We start from the raw sequence: 24,021 nt of genomic DNA on the forward strand, positions 1-24,021 counted from the left end.
ATTTTATTTCCATAATAGCACTTATCACCACCTGAAATTACCATGATTGCTTACTTGTTTTCTGTCTCCAATCATAAGGAGCTCCAGGAAGACCAAGCATGTTTTGTTCTTTACACTATCTCCCCTAATACGAACAGTACCTTATGCAAAATGCACTCAAGTATGACAAAAAAAGGAATGAATAAATTTATGAGGAAAAAAAATACACTCATCAAGCACAATGTAGATAAAGGTCAGTTACCATATGTTCTGTACAACCTTTATGTGAGATGTACTTCACACTGCAGTTCACTACTTCCTAACAACTTCCATTTTCATTTAAATATGGTCCAGTTAATCCAAACCCCAGTAAATAAAGACAGAGTGGCAGAAGTGTCCTTACAAGAAAAGGGTATAATTCATAAATGCTTCACCAGTACTTTTTTTTTTGGAGTTACCGGGACTGGGGATTAAACCCAGTACCTTGTACATGGGAAGCCAGCGCTCTACCACTGAGCTACACAGGCTACCCTTCACCAGTACTTAAATCAAGGGGACTACATCTTCTTGGAAGATAATACAAACCAAATTTGACTTTTCTTCTTCTTCCCTAGGACATTACAGTAATGAGAAGGAACATCAGGCGAAATAATTATGCTTCTGTACTGATGTCTTAGTATGCAGGAGGCCAAAGTTGACAGCTGAGGGTAAAGTGAGTTTGATGGCATTTTTTATTTAGTCAGACTACAGTTGGTCATTCAACTGAATAGAACATGGGATAAATTTGGCAAAGATCAAATTTTAATCTCTGAGTCAATCTGTTTCTGAGCCATCTTCAAATACTTTCTGAAATAAAGTTACATTATAAAGAATGAAATGGCATTAACAAAATGCCTTTTAAGTACACTTAGCAATCTCAAAAAACCCACAATTATAAGCTAGGTAGAAAACATGAATAAATGTGTGTGTATCTACAGTTATTGGGGGGAAAACCTCAAAGCACATACTCAACTGCATATGACATCAACACTACACCTACACTGATCCAACTTTTCAGAAACAATTTTTGAATCTTGTCTACCCTTCTTTTCACTCCTTTTGTTTAAACACTGCAACCACCTCACAGAAGCAGTCCTGTCTAGAGTTAAAGAGATGGATGAAAGGGTAGATTATGAAGTATCCTTCCAGTATTAAAATTGTTTGGCAAACCCTATAATTGAAATTATTCTTCAATAAAAACTTGTTTCTTGGTAATTAGTAACAGGATTAATACTAATGAGATGCAATTTTATCCAAGTATTTCCACTCCAATATTGGAGAGTATAAGCAAACCTAATTTGAAATCTTTTAAAAAATCAAATCTTAATATTAATTCTTCATACTTCTACAATCTAAATCTAGAAAGTCAACAAATGATTTGAATTTAAAAATTGGGTAAATTGTGAATAGTGATCAAAAGTTGTTTTCAATACTTCTTTCCCAAATTGATAGCAATTAACTACCAATGAGCTAGGACTACAATACATACAAAACACACAAAGGATTGGTAAGTCTTTGGTTTTATAATGTTCTCTGGGGTAAAATGACAGGAGCAGCTGAATTTTAACTTCTTAAGATAAATCTGCATTAATTCCAGATAATCCTCTTTTTCTAGCAGATAGACTTTTTCAGCTCTTTTATAAGCTATGGGGCCAGATATTTTCCACAGTCCTATGAAATTATTTTTCATTACCACATTCATTTTTTAGTTGGGGAAATATATGTAATCAGACAAGACCAAAAACACAAAACATATTACTAATCCAGCCAATTTGAAAATATATAGCCTCTAAATTCTCAAGCCTCTGTTTAGTCTATTTGTTACCACAAATTCTGCTGAGGATCTTTTCTTGGCATTATTTCAAAAATACTGTTTCCATATTTGTATAAAAACATTCCATCTTCTCCAAAGTTATCTTTTGATTCTTTATAAAGTATCCCCAATTTTTCTTCTATTTGCCCACAAATTACTACTAATTTCTCATGTTTTATTCTTTTACTCTGAGAGTACCATAAAAATGACGCAGAAGACAAAAGATTAAGAAATAACAATCTATATAATTCTCTATTTTTGATACACTAATGGCCAACTTCATGTATTGTAAAACAAATTATTGTTAAATAAAATTGTATACCTCTTACTAGCTTCTAATATATCTATTTTAGCTTCTAATCTTCCCTCCCCCTTTTTATTGAGGTACTGGGACTGGGGATTGAACCAGGCCCTCGTATGTGGGAAGCCAACACTCAACTACTGAGCCACATTGGCTCTCCTGCGTTGTTTTTTTTTTTTTCATGTTTGCTTGTTTTGTTTTTGTTGTATTTTTAGGATGGCCAGGGGACCGAACCATGTGGGAAGAAGGTGCTCAACTGCTTGAGCCACATCCATTCCCTCTAATCCTTTTTTAAGTCACCTCCCCATTTTCAATCTGTTCTTGCCTTCTTTCAAATCAACTTATCTTAAAAACATATATATATTCTGATAGGCAATTAAGCTCATACAGAACTCATCTAAAGTTGTTAAAATAGGACCAGACATAATAACCATTTGGCATACATTAGTATAAGCCCATTAAACAAAAGATGTTTTCCAAGACTTCATTAATCTCTATTTTTATATGACAGAAAAAGTTTAATACCCAGTGAGGTGATCTGGGCATTGCAAATGAATGGCTGTTATAATCATTCATAACTGCAACTTGCAAAGTTATTTTTAAATTGTCTTTTCTATGACACCATTTTCTTGGGCATTTAAAAATATTTAGATGCCCTTTATGCTTTCATGTGTAAGTCTGATTTTTTTTTATTGCCCACTCTTAAAGTTTCTTTTCTATAAATACATTTTCTGATCACCTTTCCCTCTAAATGTTTAATTTCCATTTCATTTCTTTCATATAATCTCTAGGATGAATTCTTCATGTTATAATGCAACCCTGATTCCACACTAAGTAAACACTTCCCAGAAAACCCCCTGGGAAAAAATGAAAATCAAAGCTCTCTCTGAAAAAGATAAAAATTTAAAAATGAACTAGAGAACCACAAAATTAATAAAATATCATATTATGATTTAGTTTGTTCACATACTTGCTTGCAAAAACTATATATTTCCACCAAATAAGGACATAATTCCCTTCCATTCCACATCTTATTTTTATGATTATTCTTCTTTAATCTATTGTAGCTGGCATAACTGCCCTGAAAAAAAGTGTTTTAAAAATATAACTCTGCATGCTTCAATGGGAGGGAGGGAGGGAGGGAAGGAGGGAGGGAGGGAGGAAGGAAGGAAGGAAGGAAGGAAGGAAGGAAGGAAGGAAGGAAGGAAGGAAGGAAAGAGAGAAAAAAAGAGAGAGAGAAAGAATCCTTAATATTAAGTTCTACCTGAAACAGCATGATACGACCATAATTTTTTTGGAGTGTTTTATTAATATTTTGTATAATTTATAAGGCAAGTCCTTCAATCTTCAGAAGTAGTTTCCTTATCCATAAAACTGTATAACTGGATAAGGTAAGGAACAATGATTATAACAGAATATTAAAAGCAAAGGAGGGAGTGGATGTGGCTCAAGTGTTTCTGGTGCCTCCTGAAAAAAAACCTAAAACAAACAACAAGCAAAACAAACAAACAAAAAACAACTCAGGGAAGCCAATGTGGCTCAGTGGTTGAGTGCCAGCTTCCCACTTATGAGGTCCCAGGTTCAATCTTTGACCCTGGTACTTGAAAAAAATAAATAAATAAAAGATAAAAAAGGACTGCATGGATAAATTAAGCTTCAGTCAGGATCAAAACTATAGGTATTTAAAAATCTTGTTGAAATTAGAGTTTGAAATGTTCTTGGAAAGAACAAGGGACTTCAGACCACACAGAGATCTTTTCTTCAAAAGTAAATAAATGAACTAATAAGTTTTACTTCATATAATGAGGAACATTAAAGAGGCACAATACATTGCCTCTAACCTCCAGGAGTCCTCCAAGGGAAACTACTGTTGGCTTTTGAGGAGTGGGAATGGTCTGATCAACAAGCTATGTAAGAAATAATAAAACATCAGAGTTAGAAGGAGCCTCAAATCATCTAGTGAAAGCTTATTTTATAGATTAGAAAACTGGGGCACTAAAATGACTTGTTTTACTTAGAAAACAAATTGTTGGTGACAAAGCAGGTACTAGAACTTCAGTCAAGGCTAGTCTTGGCTCTACTTTATATTTTAATACTGTTTTAAATTTTCATTAGTTTCTTTTTTAATACATGAAGGAATAAAAACTAAATAGAAAACACATAGGAATTAACCTTTTTAAAAAATAGTCGACAGATTCTCCAATTTTCATCTCTTTTATCTCTGCTTGTCTTTACATGCTCTTTTGTCTCCCCGTCTGCTCTTTACCCTAAATTTTGGGGGTATTTTACTTATTACTTCATCCCTGCTTTTCTAGTCTTTCCTTATCTCTGAGTTTTACTTGTATAAGCTACTCTTCTGCATTTGTAATTCAACCCTGCCTTCTATCTGACTTACTCATACATTTGGCCTTCTCTTCTGTTAGTCTCAGACTATGGGTTTGGTCCTATCTGCATTATACCCTGATTCTCAAGTCAGGTTCTTGTCCTTGTTTCAAGCTCTTTTACCTTGTAATTTGGAAAGCAATACATAGAGAGGTCCTATAAATACACAGTCTTTAATAAAAGGGTAACAAATAGTGCTTCTAAATGCAAAAAGGTTAACTTTAACAAGCATAATGCACCTGTCATATAGCAGGTACTCACAAATATTAGTTTTCCTTTTATTTAATTATATAGTAGGTTAAAGTAACCCAAATATACAGAGCAAATAAACAGTGGGAAAGAAAAGCTTTGCTAATTAACAATGCTAAGTTTTGATGTTCTCTGTAGTATATAAAATGAACTCAATAAAATCGATAAAGCTAATGCTCATGAAATTTTCAAATAGAGGAACTGGTCACTCCTAGCATCAGTGTCATAATTCTGTTTCAGTTTTAAGAAAACCAAGAAAGAAAGTAAATGATTCACATCAATCCCATATGAAGAAGAAATTAAATCTTTTGATTCAGGATGAATTCAAAACAAAACTGAATTTCTCAGAGAGTAAACAAATGATAAAATGGCTTAAATTATACCTGATGAAATAATTCCATGTCAATTTCAGCTTCTGACTTCCAAGAGTTTTCATCTGATTAAAATAAAAAGTCAATTACTATATTTTGGAAACATTTTTTTACTCTATAGTTGTTACTTTATCTTTCTAACAAAGTGAGACATGCAACAATCTCTGCACCTGTATTACCCTTACTTACCAGAAACATTTTCTTGGAAAATTACTTTAGTTCCTTTTAGAAAGTTCTTGCCAATTAAAAATACTTCTTCTTCTCCTTTCACTGAACAGCTATGCAAACTTTTCTTTAAGATTTCTGGCACTCCTGCTGGCTGAGCTGTGGGTACAAATAAAGCAGTCAATAAAAAGAACCAAAAACACTTCTTTCTTCCCTAAAATCAACTCTTAGTTATTCAGTTCTGAACTTTGTTGATCCCTGCATTTAACTTCCTTTAATCTGCAACTTAACTTTCACCCTAACAAAAGACAGAGAAAAGAAACAGAGAAGTCAATATTAAATTTTTAATAGCTCTTGGAAGATTTTAGTTTATTTTTTATTTTTTTGGAATTTCATATTTTTTAATTACCATAAGTTGATTTCCATGGATCATTTGTAGGACACCATTAAAAGAACATATAAATAATATAAAGTTATAGAACTAATATATAATCCTAAGTATAACTGATAAAAACATGAAAAAATAAAGCTGATATCTACAGATACATATAAGGGTATAAGAAAAAGATTTCATTGAAATCTGTACTATTAACTGAAATAGCTATAGAAAATAGTATTACTGGCCACTGGTAATAAAATTTCAAGAATTACATCCAATTTATATTACATAAATTGTATTTTTAAAGAAATTTAATCTGAAATTAATAAAGTTGAATTCTGAATAATTTTTGGTAAAATGTAATAAGATCAAGATTACATAACCAATCTGTATTATAGATGTTATAATGTAACTTATGTATTTTAGAATACATATATTTTAAAGTATATCTAGGGTTTTCAATGTTCCACACTATTTTCTCTACATAATCCATAGTTAACATGCCATTCTCTTAAAAAAAACCAAAACAAATAAATTTTTTATTAATCTAGAACTAAAGATTAGCTTTCCATTTCTTCTCAGAATCCATGGTGCTAAATATTTTTCCTTCTTTTTCTAATTTTTTCAAATGAAGCAAGAAATTATAGTTAACCACTTTATGTAAATGCTTGGGAGTATCTTTGTATATACTTTTTACAAGCTCCATTACTATAAATGATTTTTCTACATTGCCATGAAATAATTCAAGAATTTGCTCTTCTTGGATATTTCTAAGAGAAACGTATTATAGATTTCTAAGAGAAATGTACTGTAGCATTATGGATTACTGAACCATGTCCTGGATATATAATATTAGCTTTAATTTTCAATAATTCTTTTAGGGAGTTCATATAATCATAGAGGTCTTCAAATGCAGTTGTTCCTTCCCCTAGGATGCAACCTCCAGAAAAGAGAGTATTTTCCTTTTCTAAAAGAAGAGCCATTTGGTCATCCATGTGACCAGGTGTATATTTAACTCTTAAAGAGGCTCCCTCAGTCTCAAGTATATCTCCATTTTTCAGATAAACATATTGTTGTTCTCCATCTCCTACAGTTTCTTCTGTGGAAGGATTATGTGGAAGTTTTTTAATGCAATATGTAGTGCCATTATTGATGTTTTTTTAAGTATCTACTATGCCTCCAGTGTGATTCTGGTGCCAATGAGTCACTATGATTTCCTGGATTGCTGTGTTAAATTCGGTCAGAGCTTGCTTTAATCAACTGATATATTCTGGAATTGCTGGTTCTCTAGTGTCAATAAGGATTCTCCTGGGGCCAGTCCCCACCAGGTAGGTGTTGGTGCCTTGCAGTGTCACGGGACCTGGGTTACAGCCCAGCACGTGCACCACGCGACCAGAGCCACTCAATGCCCTGCAACACAGCAGTCATTTCTGCTCTGGCAGTTTACAGCCGGGCTCTTAGAAGATTTTAAAGGAATGAATTAATAAGAAGAGGTTTTAATTTATTATACATATCTTCATTTTCTCATTACATGAATCACAGAACTGAAAAATATACGAACTCAGGGAGCAGATGTAGCTCAAGTGGTTGAGGCATCTGTTTCCCATGCACAAGCTCCCAAGTTCGAATTCTGGTACCTCCTAAAAACAAAACAACCAACCAAAAAAAAAAAAAACATCCACTGTCATTGGGGAGTGGATGTATCTCAGTGGTTGAGCGCCTGCTTTCCATGAATGAGGTCCAGGGATCAATCCCGGGTACCTCCTTTAAAAAAAAAAAAAAAAAGAGAGAGACTTGGTCATGTTTTTGTCTAAAAATTTTTTTAAAAATTAAATTTATTGTAGAGATGTCTATTTCTCCCTCCAGTTTTGTTAGAGTTTGTCTCATGTATTTTGGGGCACCTTGGTTAGGTGCACAGATATTTGTGATTGTTTTATCTTCCTGGTGGATTGTCCCTTTTATTAATATATAATGGCCTTCTATATCTCTTATAAGTTTTTTGCATTTAAAGTCTGTTTTGTCTGATATTTGTATAGCTACCACTGCTCTTTTCTGGCTACTATTTGCGAGGGTATCTCTTTCCAAGCTTTCACCTTCAGCCAGTTTGTATCCGTGGGTCTAAGGTGAGCTTCTTGTAAGCAGCATACGATGGCTCATGTTTTCTATCCATTCCGTCAGTCTGTATCTTTTGATTGGTAAAAACTAAATTTAAAAAGAAGCTTTTCCCACAGTCCTAAATGTAACAATGTCAAATATGCTGTCTTACAAGATTTCTGAGACAAAAAGTAATATCTTGGTGATACTGAGAGAAATTTTCAGGATCTAGGCACAGAGGCCCCAAAAGAATATCAAAAGAATATCTGAAAATGCAAAAACTGAATAATTCATTCCACTGGGGGGGAGGGGTCACTACACCCAGGTTAAAAAATAAAATGCACCTACTTTTCAATTACATAAAAATGCCACCTTTGAAATTAACAAAGAGGTTGATAAGTACTGAGTTAAGATATAATGAATAAACTGTAATCAGCCTATCAACTTCCTTATGCCAGGAATTCCTTAAGAAAATTTAATAGGCATTACTTAATAAAACACATTCCATAGTCAATTAAATGTGGGATATATTGAGTTAAGCAAAGCTAAACAAAAAAAAAAGAATTTCTCTAAGCTTTTCATACTGATGTACATTGTAAATATCCAAAAGGCTGGTATAGTATAAAGTTTTCTCAACATATTTGACTCCAGAAACATAACTTTTTTTTTTCTCAGTGACACCTCTAAGGACTAGTTTTCCACCAAAACACTTTCTGGGATAACTAACTTATGCAAATAAACACATCTTAGGTAATTAAAAAACGGGTCCCCTTAAGGTTAATAAGCACTTTGTAATAGATTATACTGTTGTTTTAATAAACCCTTACAACATATATACTACAAAGGTAGGCTTAAATATGGCTTATCTAACTCATCAATTTCTAAATTAATGAAATTTTTTTACTTAACTATGAGAAAATTACCAAGATTTTCTCTTTAGATATTTACATATTTAGTAGTTAATTTCATTTTTACAAGAATGTATGTGGGATTCTAGACAAATATCCAAAAAGAATCCAAAGCCTGACTCAGATATTTGCTCAGCAACATTCATAGCAGCCTTATTCACAATTACCAAAAGGCGGAAGCAACCCAAGTATTTATCAATAAATGGACAGATAAACAAAATGTGATATATACATACAATGGAATATTATTCAACATTAAAAAGGAATGGAGTTCTGGTACATGCTACAATTTGGATGAACCCTGAAAACATGTTGAGTGAAATAAACCAGGCACAAAGGGACAAATATTGCATTATCTCATTTTATGAAATAAACAGAATTCACAAATTCATAGAGTCAGAAATTGGCATATAAGTCACCAGGGTTTGGGTGGGGGTGGAGAATAGACAGCTAAATCCTTAATTGGTTGAGTCTCTGTTTGGGTGGGATAGAAAAGTTTTAGTCAAGTAAAGGATGATGGCATTGGTAGCACGACATTGTGAATGAAATCAATACCACTGAATTGCATAAATGAAAGCAGATGAAGTGGGAAATTTTAGTGTATATATAAATTACAATAAAACTCTTAAAAAAACCCCACAGAACTGTAGAACACAGAGTGAACACAAATGTGAACTATGACTACAGTTCGTTGTATAATTATAACAATATTGCTTCATCAATTATAACAAAGGTACCACACTAACAGAAAATGTTAATAACAGGGAAAACAATGGAGGCTGGAGTTATATGGGAACTCTATACTTTCTGCACTATTTTTCTGAAAACCTACAACTACTCTAATATAAGAAAAAACTTTTTAAAAAAAGAATGTAGTGTTGGAAATTGTGTTATTTCCCTGCCCCTCCTTGAAGCCCTTCCTAATGGAAAGGTTGTAATTCCTGCCCAACTGACATCAGGGTTGGTCATGTGACTTGTTTGGGCAGCAAAATGTGAAAGCAAAAGCTTTAAGACCCATCATGTGATTCCGCCATTTCTTTTTCCCTCTATTATGAAAATGGCAATGTCTAAGGTAATTACAGCTTCTTCATCTTGAATCCTAGAACGAAGAGAATATAAAGCAATGCTGCTTCCAACCCATAGTCAATATATCATAAAGTGAGTGAGAAGTAAATATTGCTGTTGTGAGCCACTGAAGTTTTGAGGGGTGGTGGTGGGATTTGTTTGCTACTACAGGATCATTAAGCCTCAAATGATTGATAAAAGCAAATAAGTATCCTATCTTAAATACTTAAAATGGCAAAAGGCATTTTAACAATTTTTGGGAATTTAATCTGTAGGGTTAATATATGAACACAGTGGAAAGGGTTTTGGTCATACACTGGCAATTACATGCCCTTTTAAAGCCAAGAAATAATTAACTGAACTGATTTATTTAAAGGTAACTTCTTGGAACAATTTCAAAATTCAAGAAAAATATGGTAAAAATGTTTTGATTAGAAAATACGAGGTGCAAAATTATATGAATATACTCCATTTACAAAGTGAAATGGAAAGTCTATAATCTTCCCCCCATTTTCAAATATTACATGAAAATTTCACTTCATTATTGAAACTAATTTTCCTCATTTTTCAAGATTTATTTACTTCTACCTCCTCCCCCACCCCAGCTGTCTGCTCTCTGTGTCCATTCGCTGTGTATTCTTCTGTGTCTGCTTGAATTCTCTTTAGGCAGCTCTGGGAACCGATCCTGGGACCTTCTAGAGTGGGAGAGAGGCGATCATTCTCTTGTGCTACCTCAGCTCCCTGATCTGCTGTGTTTCTTATTATCTCTTCTCTGTGTCATTTATTGTTGTGTCAGCTTGCTGCGCTAGCACTCCTGCATGGGGCAGTACTCTGCACAGGTCAGCACTCCACATGGGCCAGCTTGCCTTCACCAGGAGGTCCTGGGCATCGAACCTTGGACCTTCTGTATGGTAGACAGGAGCCCAATTGCTTGAGCCACATCTGCTTCCCTCATTTTTTTCCCCTTTATATATTATAGGCTTAAGACTACCAAATGAGGCCTCCCTGAAGGTACAGTGTATATTTATTTTCTACACATTTGTATGATACTATACAAAGAACAAGTCTGTAGCTATTAAAGATGATTTAACTTTTGACCTTTTAATAAGTCTTTTCTATTTAAAAAACTTAAATGGTTAACCTATAAAACTGACTCCACACTAAAACAGAACTAAAATCAGGATTATCCCATTTTAATCTTCAAGCAATCTGTAAGTTGACTTTCAAAAGTAATTCATTGCTTAAAAATTATTTTTAAAAGTATATAAATCATATATATTTCTATAGTATATAATTTTATTATATATAAATTATATTTTTAAAAAGCTGTTATCTCTGGTATTATAAAAAGTGTGCTCTTAGATGCTTTTCAAACAAGTTTTAAAAACAAGGCTGAAAAAAATTAATAAGTAGCTGAATACTGAAAAATAAGCAAATATTTCAATCTGTTAATTGAATTAGTAAAACTGTAATAATATCTGTGTAAAGTACATGTTTAATAGAAAAAATTTACACAAAAATGCCTGTTTCTGATCAAGTAAATTACTAACTGTACCCAAAGTTGTGTAGAATAAGTAGAAACAAAGTACAAAAATATTATATCCAGAGTCAGATTTAGTTCAATTAAGAATTATAAGATAAAATCTAATATATATTATATCTAAGACAGCTATGATTAATTTTGCAAATTAAGCAGAACAATTACTATAGGAGGGTGAATACAGAAAGAGTATGAAAATTTATATTCTTTGTTTTATATAGAATATGTAATATATATAAATGTATATACCTGTACTAGCTAAGAACTACATTTTTAGATAACAGGAATGCAAAAGGGGACAAGATTCTATCATCCCCTTAAAAACAAAGAAACAAAATGACCGTTGTTAAACCAAAAATTAGAAGCAGGATTTTTTTTTTTTAAGGTCACAAGGCCCAACATAAATGCTGGCAGTAGGCCTTCTTTCCACTGAAAATCTCTAGACGGAAGATCAAATATCTGTTTCCTCCCCTTCCTTTCACTCCTATGATCTTTTAGCCTCTCTTCCTTCTCTACCTCCCTCTCATCTTCCTGCTTCCTTTTATCTCCCATTCCACTTCTAGCCCTTCTTACTTTTACTGACTTTTTACCCCTTATTCTATTCTAACTGCTCAAGCCTATCAAAAATGTTATATTCACGGAAATAAACACAAATTGGAAACCCATAATGGTACAAATATTTTTAATTTTTAAAATAAAGTGTTCTTTTGCTTTACTAATTATTATTTATGTTTACTCTTCTCTTCCCCATCACCCCCCAAGACTAAGTCCAAGACTCTAGTTTAAAGTGGTCAGGATAAACTTCAAATTCTTTAGCTCACTACACAAGTCTCTTTACGAAAAAGATCTTGCCTTGGTCTCTAGCCTAAAATCTTACCACTTCTTCAAGTGTACCTTTTTTGCTCTGATCACATCAAACTATTTTTAGTCCCCCTTCCCCTCCAAACAATCATGTCCTTTCATGGGATATATTTACATACTGTTTCTTCTGCCCAGAATGACCTTCTTCTAAACACCATTTTGCCTTATTTTTTTTTTTTTAATCCTTCAAGACAAAGCACAAGTTTTACCATTTCCACGCTGTCTGAATTAGATGCTTTCCTTTCTGTGTTTCCACTGTACCCTATTCACTACCTACAGTAGCCCTTACATTATAATTGAAAGGTACCTGTCTGTTTCTTTCCCTGGTCTGCGAGACTATAAGCTCCTTAAAATTTCATCTATTTATTTCTAGAGCCTGGCACACTGTAGCTACTCATCAGATTAACTGTGAAGCTTTCTTAAACTAAACATGCCTAAACCCAATTCCGGAGATTCAAATTAAGTGGCATGTCTTCTTTATTTTAAGAACATCATAAGTTCTCAGGATTGAGAATGAGTGCATTTATAATTGAATAAATCATTGAACGCACGGACAATGAGACAATTTTATTATTATTGTTTATTTCACTGTGGCACATTCATTGCATTTGGTGAGTACATTTTGGAGTACTGATGCACTGCATGGATTATAGTTTACATTGTAGTTTACACTCTCCCCCAGTATATTCAGTGGGTTATGGAAGGTAATTTTGTTATTAGAATGCACTACTGTTTCTCTGAACTAAAATATAGCCTCCAAAAAAAGGGCAACTGTTTTAAAAAAATGAACAATTTCACTACCTGCTAAAACTTGCTATCTAATTCCATGAATATGAAAAATTTTAACAGAATATCACGTTTTGTTTAAAAGATTTAAAAAAAAAAATTCTCTCCCCTTCTCCCCCGCCCCCCCCGCCAGCTGTCTGCTTTCTGTGTTCCTTCGCTGTGTGTTCTTCTGTGTCCGCTTGTATTCTTGTCGGGGGCACCTAGAATCTGTGTCTCTTTTTGTTGCATCATCTTGCCACGTCAGCTCTCCCTGTGTGCGGCGCCATTCCTGGGCAGGCTGCACTTTTTTTGTGCTGGGTGGCTCTCCTTATGGGGTGCACTCCTTGCGCGTGGGGCAACTGAATTGTGCACTTTAAAAAGTTAAACTTTAATTGTGGAGGACTGCTTTCTCTGGGTGGACAGGTATGTTTAATTCAGGACTAGTTTTATCAGTAGTAAAGCTGGTATTTTCATCTTAATTTCTCTAACTCTTATGTGTCTAACTCCAATTTCCAGGAGAACATTTACTTACTTCCTAAGATTCTAATGTACATGAAACTCTTTATAACCATCGAGTACAATATAGAGATAAGGTGTTACCATTAAAATTAATACCTTTCTTGTTTATCTAGTCTAAGGTTTAAGTGAAAACAATAAACAAGTAATTTTAAAAATCTTCAACATTTTGTTACCAATTAAACAATAAACAATAAAACAAAATTATCTGAAAAATCTATAGACCTCTGAGTATTATATTTACTTAGAACCCGTGAAGATCAAGTAAAATCACATTTTGTACATTATATTACATAGGATGATGATGGATTTTCAAAAAATCAAAATCATTAACCCACTGGGAGCAGTGTACAGATCAAGAGGTTTAGACTCTTGCCTAAATGAATGATTATATTTATTTCATATTCCTACTTTAATAACTTAATGAAATAGAAAAGGGAGAAATGAATGAACTAACTAATGAAGGAAGGGAGGAACAATAAAGTCGAAACATCCCAATTAGAAAAGCTTAACAACTCAATAAACTATCTACAGATTATTCTGTCTCTATCTGAACATAATAGAATGGACATGAAATCTACAAACTTTAAAAGCTTATTTGTAATTAAGCAATACCAATAAAATTTCCCAAGGAAATGCTAGAAACAAAGGAGATTTTTCATAGTAATTAAAAATAGAGTGGAGCGGATGTGGCTCAGGCACTTGGCACCTGCCTCCCACACTGGAGGTTCCAGATTTGGTTCCCAATGCCTCCGAAAGAAGAAACAAACAGACAACAGCAGACAACAAGCAAAAATAACACGCAGACAACAAGAGAAAAAAAAAAGTGCAGACAATGAGCAAAAACAATGAGCAAGATAAGCAAACAACGAGAAGACAGTGAACAAAAACAAATGAGGAGGGTTCAAGCAGCTGGACCCACAAGGGAGGTCCCACAATAACATAAGGCTCCATAACTGTCATAGAGGTAGGAAGGTCATAATACCCATAGCAACCCAACAGGAAATGTAACTAAATGGAACAATTCTCTTTTGTTCTTCTGAATTCAGATATAAAATAAAATTAAAAAGAAGCAACACCAAAGAAAATAAACCTTAATGAAAATCATAAGTGATATATAAAGGAAAAATCTTACCTACTTATTACTTGTAATAATATTCATTAGAGAGAAATTAGACTATACTGTGAGGCATATATGACATCATGATCGAAGTTTTTAAAAAACACACACTACTAATTTTCTTTCTATGCCAAGGTTAGCAATAAGAATTTCATTTCTATTTGTCATGTTCTGCTTTGTCTTACTTTCACATCCTAATGCAAAACAGGTAGGACCACAGCGATTTGTTACATGGTGAATATATCGGGAAAATCTTTTGGCTTGCAGTTTACTCTGGTAACCTATTCAACTTGTCTTTTAAATCAACAGATGTAATAGGAAACTACAAAATACTGCACATCTTTTGAATTTTATTCCAGTTACCCACCCCCTTTTGGCTAAGTCTAGAATATTTGATCATCGTTTTAAAATAATTCAAATTTTGCATAATCACAAACCGGCAGATGTGAAACATTCAAAATTTAGAAAGATCTGAAAGATTAATAGAAACTGAAAAATATCTTCATATATTTCGTAATTCCACATTTTCTTACTTACTACACAAAATCGGAGAAGAGGGTGTTTGCAGTGTCAAAGTAGAACCATCCTTCCTTGTGATATTAACTCGAAAAACCAATCTGGCACGAGTGCTTTTTTTCTTGGAACCAGCAATTCCTATTCTGGCTTCAACATCAGCGTTTCTCAATTTCAATATCCCCACACAGTCCACACTAATACAGGAAAAAAAATTATTAATTCTCTCTGTTGTATAAAAAGTATAATGCTCTTAACCAAACTTTATTTTTTTTAAATTTGCTTATTAATATTTGAATATGTAATAGTTATAAGGTTCCAAATTCAAAAAGTACAAAAAAGTAAATTCTAAACATTCATAGTTCCTAATCTTGTCAATTTTTTCTTTATAATAGCAATGGAAGAAACTGGAAAGAAATAAACGACTGTTTTAAAATCTGAACATAAGTAATAATATACAAGAGATAGTCCAAATAAATTTAGCCTCTTTCTTTGTACAGCTAACTTAGATATTAAAATAGAGGGAATGGATTTTATCCTGTAGGAAAACTGCTGTCTCCAAAAGATAGACTATTATAAACCCATTAAAAAACTGTAAGATAATATTTAATGATATGTTAAGAAAAAAGATGGTTACAAAACAACATTATTAGGAAAAAGGCTGGAAAGATAAACATAAAAATATTGGCTATTTCTGGGCAGCTGGGTTTTGAGAGTTATGTTTTTAGCATTTTATTATTGTTTTTTTCCATATTCTTGCAATAAATACTATTTTTATAATCAAGAATGTCTATCCATTTCTCTCACACAACATACATTTATTTTTAAAATTTTCAAAAGTTACTAGCTAAGCCTGGAAAGAAACTTTTACTTAATATTTTTCAAAATTTCATTTTCCCAATTAACCTTATAGATCTATTCAAAATGGTTTTCAAAATGAAACAAAACCATGTAGTCTTTAGCAGTTATTCAATAGAAATAATTACAATACAGGTCTACTCCTTAACAGTATATTTACTGCTGTTATAGTTTTCAAATTTATGATTAATTCATAACAAAAGACTTACAGAAAAATAATTTTTAAAATTTAAATGATTAACACCTCTAATATTTCTTAACCAGTGAAAATGTATAAGTGAAAACTACGCAGTTTCAGGACATATACATACACACACATACACATATAAAAAAAATTTTTTTTTAAAGGTACCAGGGCATGAACCTGGGATCTTGTACATGGGAAGCAGGTGCTCAACCACTGAGCTATACCTGCTCCCCAAGGACATAACTTTTTAAATATAGAAAAATAAAAATAAAGATAAATTTAGAGCAGCAATATGCTTTTCACATCAAGATAGGAGAAAACACTTCATGGAATCTGTTGGGGGAAAAAAAACAAAAGAATCTGGTGAACAGTTTCTAATGCAGACATTAAGAAAGAGGAAATTTGGAAAGCAAATATAATTGCTCATAATTTTAATTTTCAATGTTAACATTTCAAATTCCAACAAGTGATTTTTCAAAAATCTAGCATTCCAACCCATGGGAAGTTTCTAGCAAATGGCCACAAGACTTAATTTTTAAACCATTACCATTCTGCAACAATCTTTTTTTACTTGTAATGTTTAAAATATTTTAATAAAATGCTCAAAATCTTACGCCAGTGTCATGTTGTTGGTAGGATCAAGGCCAACTTCTATAACAGTAGTGCCTTCAATGTCCACTTCTTTGCATGGAGTTGTATTCCGCCCAGTTACCCTGCAGGCCTGGTAAAATCCATGTGGTTTCACTCGACCAGAGTCGTTACCCACAAATACTTGCAACACTACTGGTTCATTATGGCCTTCCAGCTGGAACCAGATAACATGCAGAAACATTAAACTTTCAAATAATTTAATTGTAAAATCAAACATTTAAGACCAAGTCGTACGTTTGTAACTGGATTGCAATAAAGAAAATTTAAATCCTCAAGTAAAATAAGGGTAAAATGTTCTCATAAAGTAGAGCTGGCTAAATTTCTGCAGAAAACTTTGTATAATACTCTAACAATCACATTTTAATTAAAATTTTAGATGTCAGATGATAAATTATCTTTTATACTTTATTTGTACAATGAAATGAGAATGATATACAGTTCTTTAGGTATTTATAAGCTTATGACAATAGTAAATATGCTTGCTGAGATCCATGGATATGATGCTAAGGAGACTTAAAATACTATGATGTTAAGGAGAACAAGATGATGAGTGGTTTTCATTTCCATGATGCATTTCTAATCCTGATCATTATGAAGTATGGCAAGCTACATGGTCAACCAAAGGAGCATGAGGGTGACTAAGGACCCACCACCCCACTAATGGAAAAACTCACTAACCTATGTTAAGTTACATCATCTTCATCATTGAATGAGAGTATGTATACTACATACAACATCATCAAGTCCTGGGCCAAACCATTATGAACTGGTCTGAAAAACTGCTAGTTCAAACCAGGATCTATGAATCATTACAGGTCTCTACCAAGCCTTCATAAATTAAATTATAATTTGCATGCTTAAGAAAAATAAATATTTAAAACAGCCTTTGGAAAGAAATATTTCCAGGGTGATTTGTGATAAATTTTATGGTTAAAAGAAACATTGAAGTTGTTAATACAGAATGCATAAAATCACAAAATAACTTGCACAATATATACCAAAGTGCTTAAAAAAACTCACACATCTTTTGTATCCCAGTATAGCTGTATCTCTGTGAAATGAGATCATAATGAGGAAAAGAGGCACAAGCAAATAAGCATACTATCCACAGTAAGGGCTTTTCGGACAATTGTTAGCAGAACCTAGAACAATACCTGTCACATCAAGGGGTTGAATAAATGAATAAATAAACTTTAAGGTCAGGCAATCATTCTCTATCATACTTTGGCAATTAATCTAACAATATTTTTGACCAGACATGAACTTAGACAAAACATATCCTAAAGTCAGGGGAATTAGGTTAAAAATATTAACCAAATTATCAAAATGTCTGGCTAAAAAAATATTCACACAAGCATAATTTAAATTTCTTACTGTTACTTTTTCTGGGTTTGGGGGAGGGAGGATGGGTTGGGGTGGTAGGGAGTGAAGAGGGTTAATAATGGTATTGTCAACCTTATATATATAAGTTTCCTGATTCCAAGTCTCAACTTTCATTCAAGAATAAAATGGAACCTCCTATATTTTTTAATGTAGTATTTTGTGTGATCTAAGTATCTTTTAAAAATAAATAAAAAGTATATTAAAAATAATAAAATGAAACATATTTTAATATGAATGTACCATGTGAATAGCCAAAATTCCTGCATTTAGTATTTTGAAAGGGATAGGGATACTTGTTAAACAACCCCATCCTACTACACTTTTTAAAAAAATTTGTCTTCAAAGAGAAGCAACTCTTTATAATAAGACATAAATATGTTCTTATTAAAACCAAAATAACTCATAAGTAAAATTGGAGAAAATTCTCCATATATTACTAAATAAGTACCTTTACTGTAGGAAAGCCTTGTTGTGTTCTATCTTTTACTGAGCCACGGCTGCCCTCAGTCAGATAACGAGCTCTGTGCTGGGTCTCAGGTTGTACAACTATCTTCAGCTCCTTTCCCTCACTTTTAACAGGATACTGTCCACACAACATAGGGCTCTTCTTTACTCCAGCTCCTTTTTGGTTTTCCAAAGTTCTAGAAGACAAAGCACAACATGGAGAAAGTATCAAGAAGAGTTTTCTAAAGTCACCTAAGATAAAAGAAGAAACAGACTAGGCAATAACATTAAGAACAACTACTTAGCTTACTGACAAAATAAATAAAGCTGAAGAAAAGATACATTCCATAAACAAAATATCTTTTTAAAATTGTGTAACAAAATTGAATTATATGATGCAAAAATAAAAGAAAGTTGGATAGGGAAGAGAAAGAAGGCATATATGTATAGGAGGAAAGGAGGAAGATTGAGTGTAATAAACTGGAAACAATAGGAATGAGAATAGCTAATGTTATTCTAACCTTCACACTGTATTTTCAGTCAAAATAAATTATTAAAATTACATGTATGTGTTTCATAAAGCTACATTATTAATTACCATTATTTTCTAATCAGACTGGAAACATGAAAAGTGGAAGAAGCCACAAAAGTTCTAAAGAAACTACCCTGAAAATATAGGTAGCATATTCTTTTGGATATCAATATATCTAGTAAATCAAACTGAGAAAATTTTAATGAAGAATCACTGATTCTGGGTTCCCGCAGGGAGCAAATCAGGAAAATCTGGGTTCCTGGGGGGAGCAAATGAGGGAAGGGGCAGAAAAATGAAGGAAAGAAAGGATGGAACCGGCACAGGAATATAGTAAGACTGACCAGGATCAGAAGGAGAGTTCTGAGGGCATGTACTTCATTTAATCATCTTCATATTCCCTGAACATTGTGCAATTCCTGAAACCTAACAGATGCTAAAGAAATGTTTACTGATGAAGGCAAAAGAAAGAAGAGAGGGATAAAGAAGAGAAAACAGAGGTATACAGGTTTATATACTAGTAAGATGAGAAAGACCAGTTCTAACTGGACAAGTAACGCCATTCATGTAAGCTGGACATAATGAAGTCAAGGATTACCTGTGTAAGTATTTAAAAGGTCCCAGAAATATAAAGTCTATAAATAAAATTATCAATTTGAAGCTAAAACCCTGGGCAAAAAATCCTATCTTCATTTTCATCTATCTGGGTAAAAATTCAGACATCTGGTCTTAATATATAGAACAGCACCTACACATGAGATTCTCTAATGATATTACTTTTTATACTTATTTTAAAATAAAAGCAAAAATATTTGTTTACTGAACAAATATAGTTACTGAAACTATATAAATACTATATAAATATCCCCCACATATGTGTGCAAAGAGACTTAAAGAAAACACAGCAAAAAGCTAATAGCTATTGTATTGAGTAACTAGGTTTGAGGTTATTTATTTTCTTCTACTTTTCTGTATTTTCCAAATACACGCAAATTAAAATTATTAATGTTTAGGAAGGTAAATAAATGAAAATGAGTTTTACCATTCTGGTAAAATAAAATATCTCATTTGGGATAAAGATATTGAATAAACTGACATATACATTATGGCTTAAAGAAGAATAGCACATGTAATTAAAGAATTTCTGAAATGATACTTTATAAAACATTTAAAACTAGCTTTATTCTTCAAGTTTAAACATAAAAATGGAATACATATTTAAATACATAAATGTGTAAAATAATGAAGACATCAAAAAATTTTTAGAAAAGTAGTCATTTAAATTACTTTTTAAGGCATGATGGCTTAAAAAAAAAGAGTAGCAGTAACTGCATGGGATTTTACTTTCAAATGCCACTTAAAAAGGAAAATCCACTGTCTTGGCATATTCTGTTCAGAAATCTGAAAATGATATTCTAATCCCTTCAAGCTGCATAATCCTTCTAGTCATCTATGTGACAAAAATAATTTTCACTAGAAAATGCCTAAAACAGGTTTCACATCCAGATATTATTTTACCCTAACTTCTAGGAACACCTAGAAAAGACATGAGACTATTGATTATCAGGACATTTAGCTGAGAAATTTAATATGGCTAGGGCTCTTTAAATACTGAGCTTTTTTTAAAAAAATAGTGTTATTCGCTTAATAAATTCTAACATTTTAGTTATATAAAAACGCTATTTCTATCCACAAGATATCAAGATTTCTAGTGGCATCTTTAAGACTGCAATGCATAACACATTTGAAAGTACATTTTTAAATAATCAGCATGATATAAATTGTAAATTTAGAGCATGTTATTTCTAAGGCTACAATTTTATCTCTCAAAACATTTTTATGTTTCTAATATCTTTCCCATTATTGAAGAATATATGATTCTAGCTTGAGATGCTCTGAATAATTGTTTTCAAGGCCTATTTCTCTAAATATTTACAAGTGTTTTAACTCTTTCCCCCATATAATTCTTATAAATTCAAAATTTAAGATTTCCATACACTAGTGTCAAATATATTTCCATTACCTATTAACTAGACATTTCTTCGGCTTGATGGAGTTTCTGCTCCATGAATTATTTCATGAGAGAGTTTGCCTTGACTAATGTCATCATACTTTCCCTGGGTAACCTCAAATCATTTACTTAAGCATATTCACCTTATAGTTTTCCTATGGTATGTTTTACATTCCAGAACTTTATAAAGTAATAGTTCTTCAAATATTATGTTCTGTAATTCTTGACTCTGTTAAGTGGCAACATTTTAGGAAAGGGTATACCTTATTTTTTTAGGTATTTTTGATATGCACTTTCAAAAAATGAAAAAACATTTAAATGTTCAATTTTATTTAACTCTGTCACCCCAAAGGAGTTTTAAATGAGAGTATATAAGAAAGTGTATCAAATAGGTAATGCTTTAATGGAAGATGTTACTTTAAAATTGTAGTGAGTGAATATTTATGGACAAGTTTAATATACATTAAGAATATTCTCTGTAACATTCAACCAGATTTTTAACTTAAAAGACATCAGTGATGTCATTAAGAAGGAAACAAATCTGAAGTTTCCCAATCACTTTTTATGACAATCTGAAATTGTACAAGATCCTGGAATTGACTAAAGAACCATACACTGTCTCCCAAAAAGCTAATCTCTTAAAATCCTTTAAGTTAAATTTCACCAAACTGTTTATAGGAAAATTTAACCAAAAAAAGTCTAGAAAGTAAAAAATACAATAGAAGTACTAAAGGAATTACAAGTTAAATATGAGCCATATGACTCTGCATTATACCAGTGAACACTTTGTAATACAACTATTGAAATATATTTAAAATATATTTAGTGAGCAGTATGAAATTGCAGAGATGAAAGAAAACTTGCATGTGTGCCATGATTCTGATATATCACCCTCCAAATAAGTAACCCAGAATGACAGACAAAAAATTAAATCCTGAAATAGCACAATCAATGTATTAGAGGAAAAAGTTAAAATATATAAATCTAAATGAGATTCAAACCACCAATTTATTTTTTCCTTACTTTCATCAAATAAAGAGAAAAAACAAAAATAAAGTCCAAAATTCTCATAAAAATGGAAATAGAGTGAACAATATGGGAAGACAAAATAATGTAAAAGAGAAGACAGTCTAGCTGTTTGTGAACATTTTAAGTTGTTTTAACGGGTGCCATTACATTGCTAGTTATTTGAGTAAAAATATTTTTGAATTCTTTTAAAAGATAAATCTGTTTGAATATTATATTATTCCAAAACAGGTTATCTTCATTTTCGACTTCCTAACTATATTCATATAAAATACTTATTACTAAATTCTATTACTGATATTAGTTTTTCTACAATCAAATGTGACAATTTTAAGTTAAAAAATCTCATTTATTTCAGTGATTACAGTTAGCATTTTTGCTTTATAGGAAACTTGAGCTGAGCAATTAAGAAAAGTTGGGAATGATTTATTTTTTTGTTTTATTTTGAATAATGGTGATAGAACTTGAAAAAATGTGAATACCAACCCATTTCCTGCTTTTGAGTTGCCTTTGCTGTCCGTGGTAAGCTGAGAAAGCACATAGTGAGGTGCTTTGGCACTGTCGGCATCAAATATATCCATATTAGATTCTTCACAATCTCGTCGTTTGACCCCCGGCCTCTGCTTTGGATTTCGTTTTCGTGATTTACGAGGTACCTCAGTGTTATCATTGTAGGAACTGGTGCTCATGTTACTGAAGTTGGAGGGGGAATCCTCCATCCACATACTGCAGCTCTGCTCAGATTCCAATCCACACCCCTCATCCTGGCAGGACATCCGACTGTTATCCAGCAAGTCCTCAGGTGGTGGTGAGATGTACAAGACTGTATGTCTCTTCGGTGTTGATGGATGCTGCTGGACTGTGTTACTGGTTAACTGCTTTTCACTTACCCCTCTGTTACTTACCCCCACGGCTGAGGAGCAGCTCTCCACTTGCATAGCCTTGCTGTCGGTGACTGAGGTAGAATAAATGGTAGGGCTGGAAGAGGTGGTAAAGGAGCTGCAAGCACCGCCCATGGAGGAAGAGGAGGGAGCTGAAGAAGCATCTGCAGTGTACAATTCAAGAGTAAATACACTATACATGTTTTCACCTATGCTGGCTAGCAGTCCCATTGAAAATGTGATTTGTGAACTGATTGTTTTTCCCCAAAATGAATAGTTGGAATTTGGTTAAGTTTTAGAATATAAATGCTTCAAGCAATACAAGGCCTAAGAAGTGCAATTTTAAAAAATGCTCAAGTAGCATTGTTTTATTTCTGTTATAATCAATAGATTTTTAAAATCTAATTTAATGTTTTAAGCTGTAAAGCAAGAATAAAGCTTTTAATGTCTCAGCTCGATGTTCTGTTGAATTTTAATCATTTAAAGTAATATAGAAACCCCAATATGAAATATATGCTTGTGGTCCACATTCAATGCCAATTAAATAATTCATTATAAAATTTGAAAAAGTGGGACTGTGCTTAGCCACAAAATATTAAAATAAGTTTCTAACCTATGAAGCAGAGAACTACAGGTCATTTTTAATGCAGACACTCCCTGCTTCAGAGGCAAATCCTGGAATAAAAATATGAGAAAATAAATGAGAAAAGAGCTGCTGATTATTCCAGATATCAATTATAAAATGAGAAATAATAGAAAAAATATATAATCAACTGAATTGGAGGCAAAATGGAACTGGTACCGTCACTATGAATTGGTTATAAAATCTGGGAGACTAAAGGTGGGACAGATTTGATTTGGAAAATGCTGACCTGTAGAAGATAAGCAAGTTAACCACTGAGGGACTCCAGAAGTTGGAAGTATCGGTTTAAAACCATGAGATCTAAAATAAATAAATCCATCCTTCATGGCATGGAATGAAAGACAAGAG

The 24,021-nt window shown here is 32.6% G+C and overlaps 1 protein-coding gene and 1 pseudogene across 17 annotated transcripts in view; both read right to left on the minus strand.

Annotated features, from left to right (window-relative positions):
* Positions 1-24,021, minus strand: part of NFAT5 (nuclear factor of activated T cells 5) — a 123,747-nt gene that overhangs the window by 22,897 nt on the left and 76,829 nt on the right. For 6 of the 17 annotated variants that reach the window (XM_071209101.1, XM_071209102.1, XM_071209105.1 and 3 more), the window contains 7 exons: positions 23,644-23,705; positions 22,636-23,194; positions 18,588-18,780; positions 16,720-16,910; positions 15,085-15,257; positions 5,324-5,458; positions 5,147-5,199 (listed from right to left, as the gene is read on the minus strand). In XM_071209101.1, coding sequence (XP_071065202.1) covers positions 5,147-5,199; positions 5,324-5,458; positions 15,085-15,257; positions 16,720-16,910; positions 18,588-18,780; positions 22,636-23,165 — 1,275 coding nt within the window. In that variant the 5' untranslated portion in view covers positions 23,166-23,194; positions 23,644-23,705. The remainder of the gene's footprint in view (positions 1-5,146; positions 5,200-5,323; positions 5,459-15,084; positions 15,258-16,719; positions 16,911-18,587; positions 18,781-22,635; positions 23,195-23,643; positions 23,706-24,021) is intronic. The other 11 variants (XM_058279777.2, XM_058279781.2, XM_058279778.2 and 8 more) reach the window with 3 other exon arrangements.
* LOC101446303 (endoribonuclease LACTB2 pseudogene) lies at positions 6,137-7,106 on the minus strand (annotated as a pseudogene).

Source organism: Dasypus novemcinctus, chromosome 18, assembly GCF_030445035.2.
Source record: "Dasypus novemcinctus isolate mDasNov1 chromosome 18, mDasNov1.1.hap2, whole genome shotgun sequence".
NCBI classification, from domain to species: Eukaryota; Metazoa; Chordata; class Mammalia; order Cingulata; family Dasypodidae; genus Dasypus; species Dasypus novemcinctus.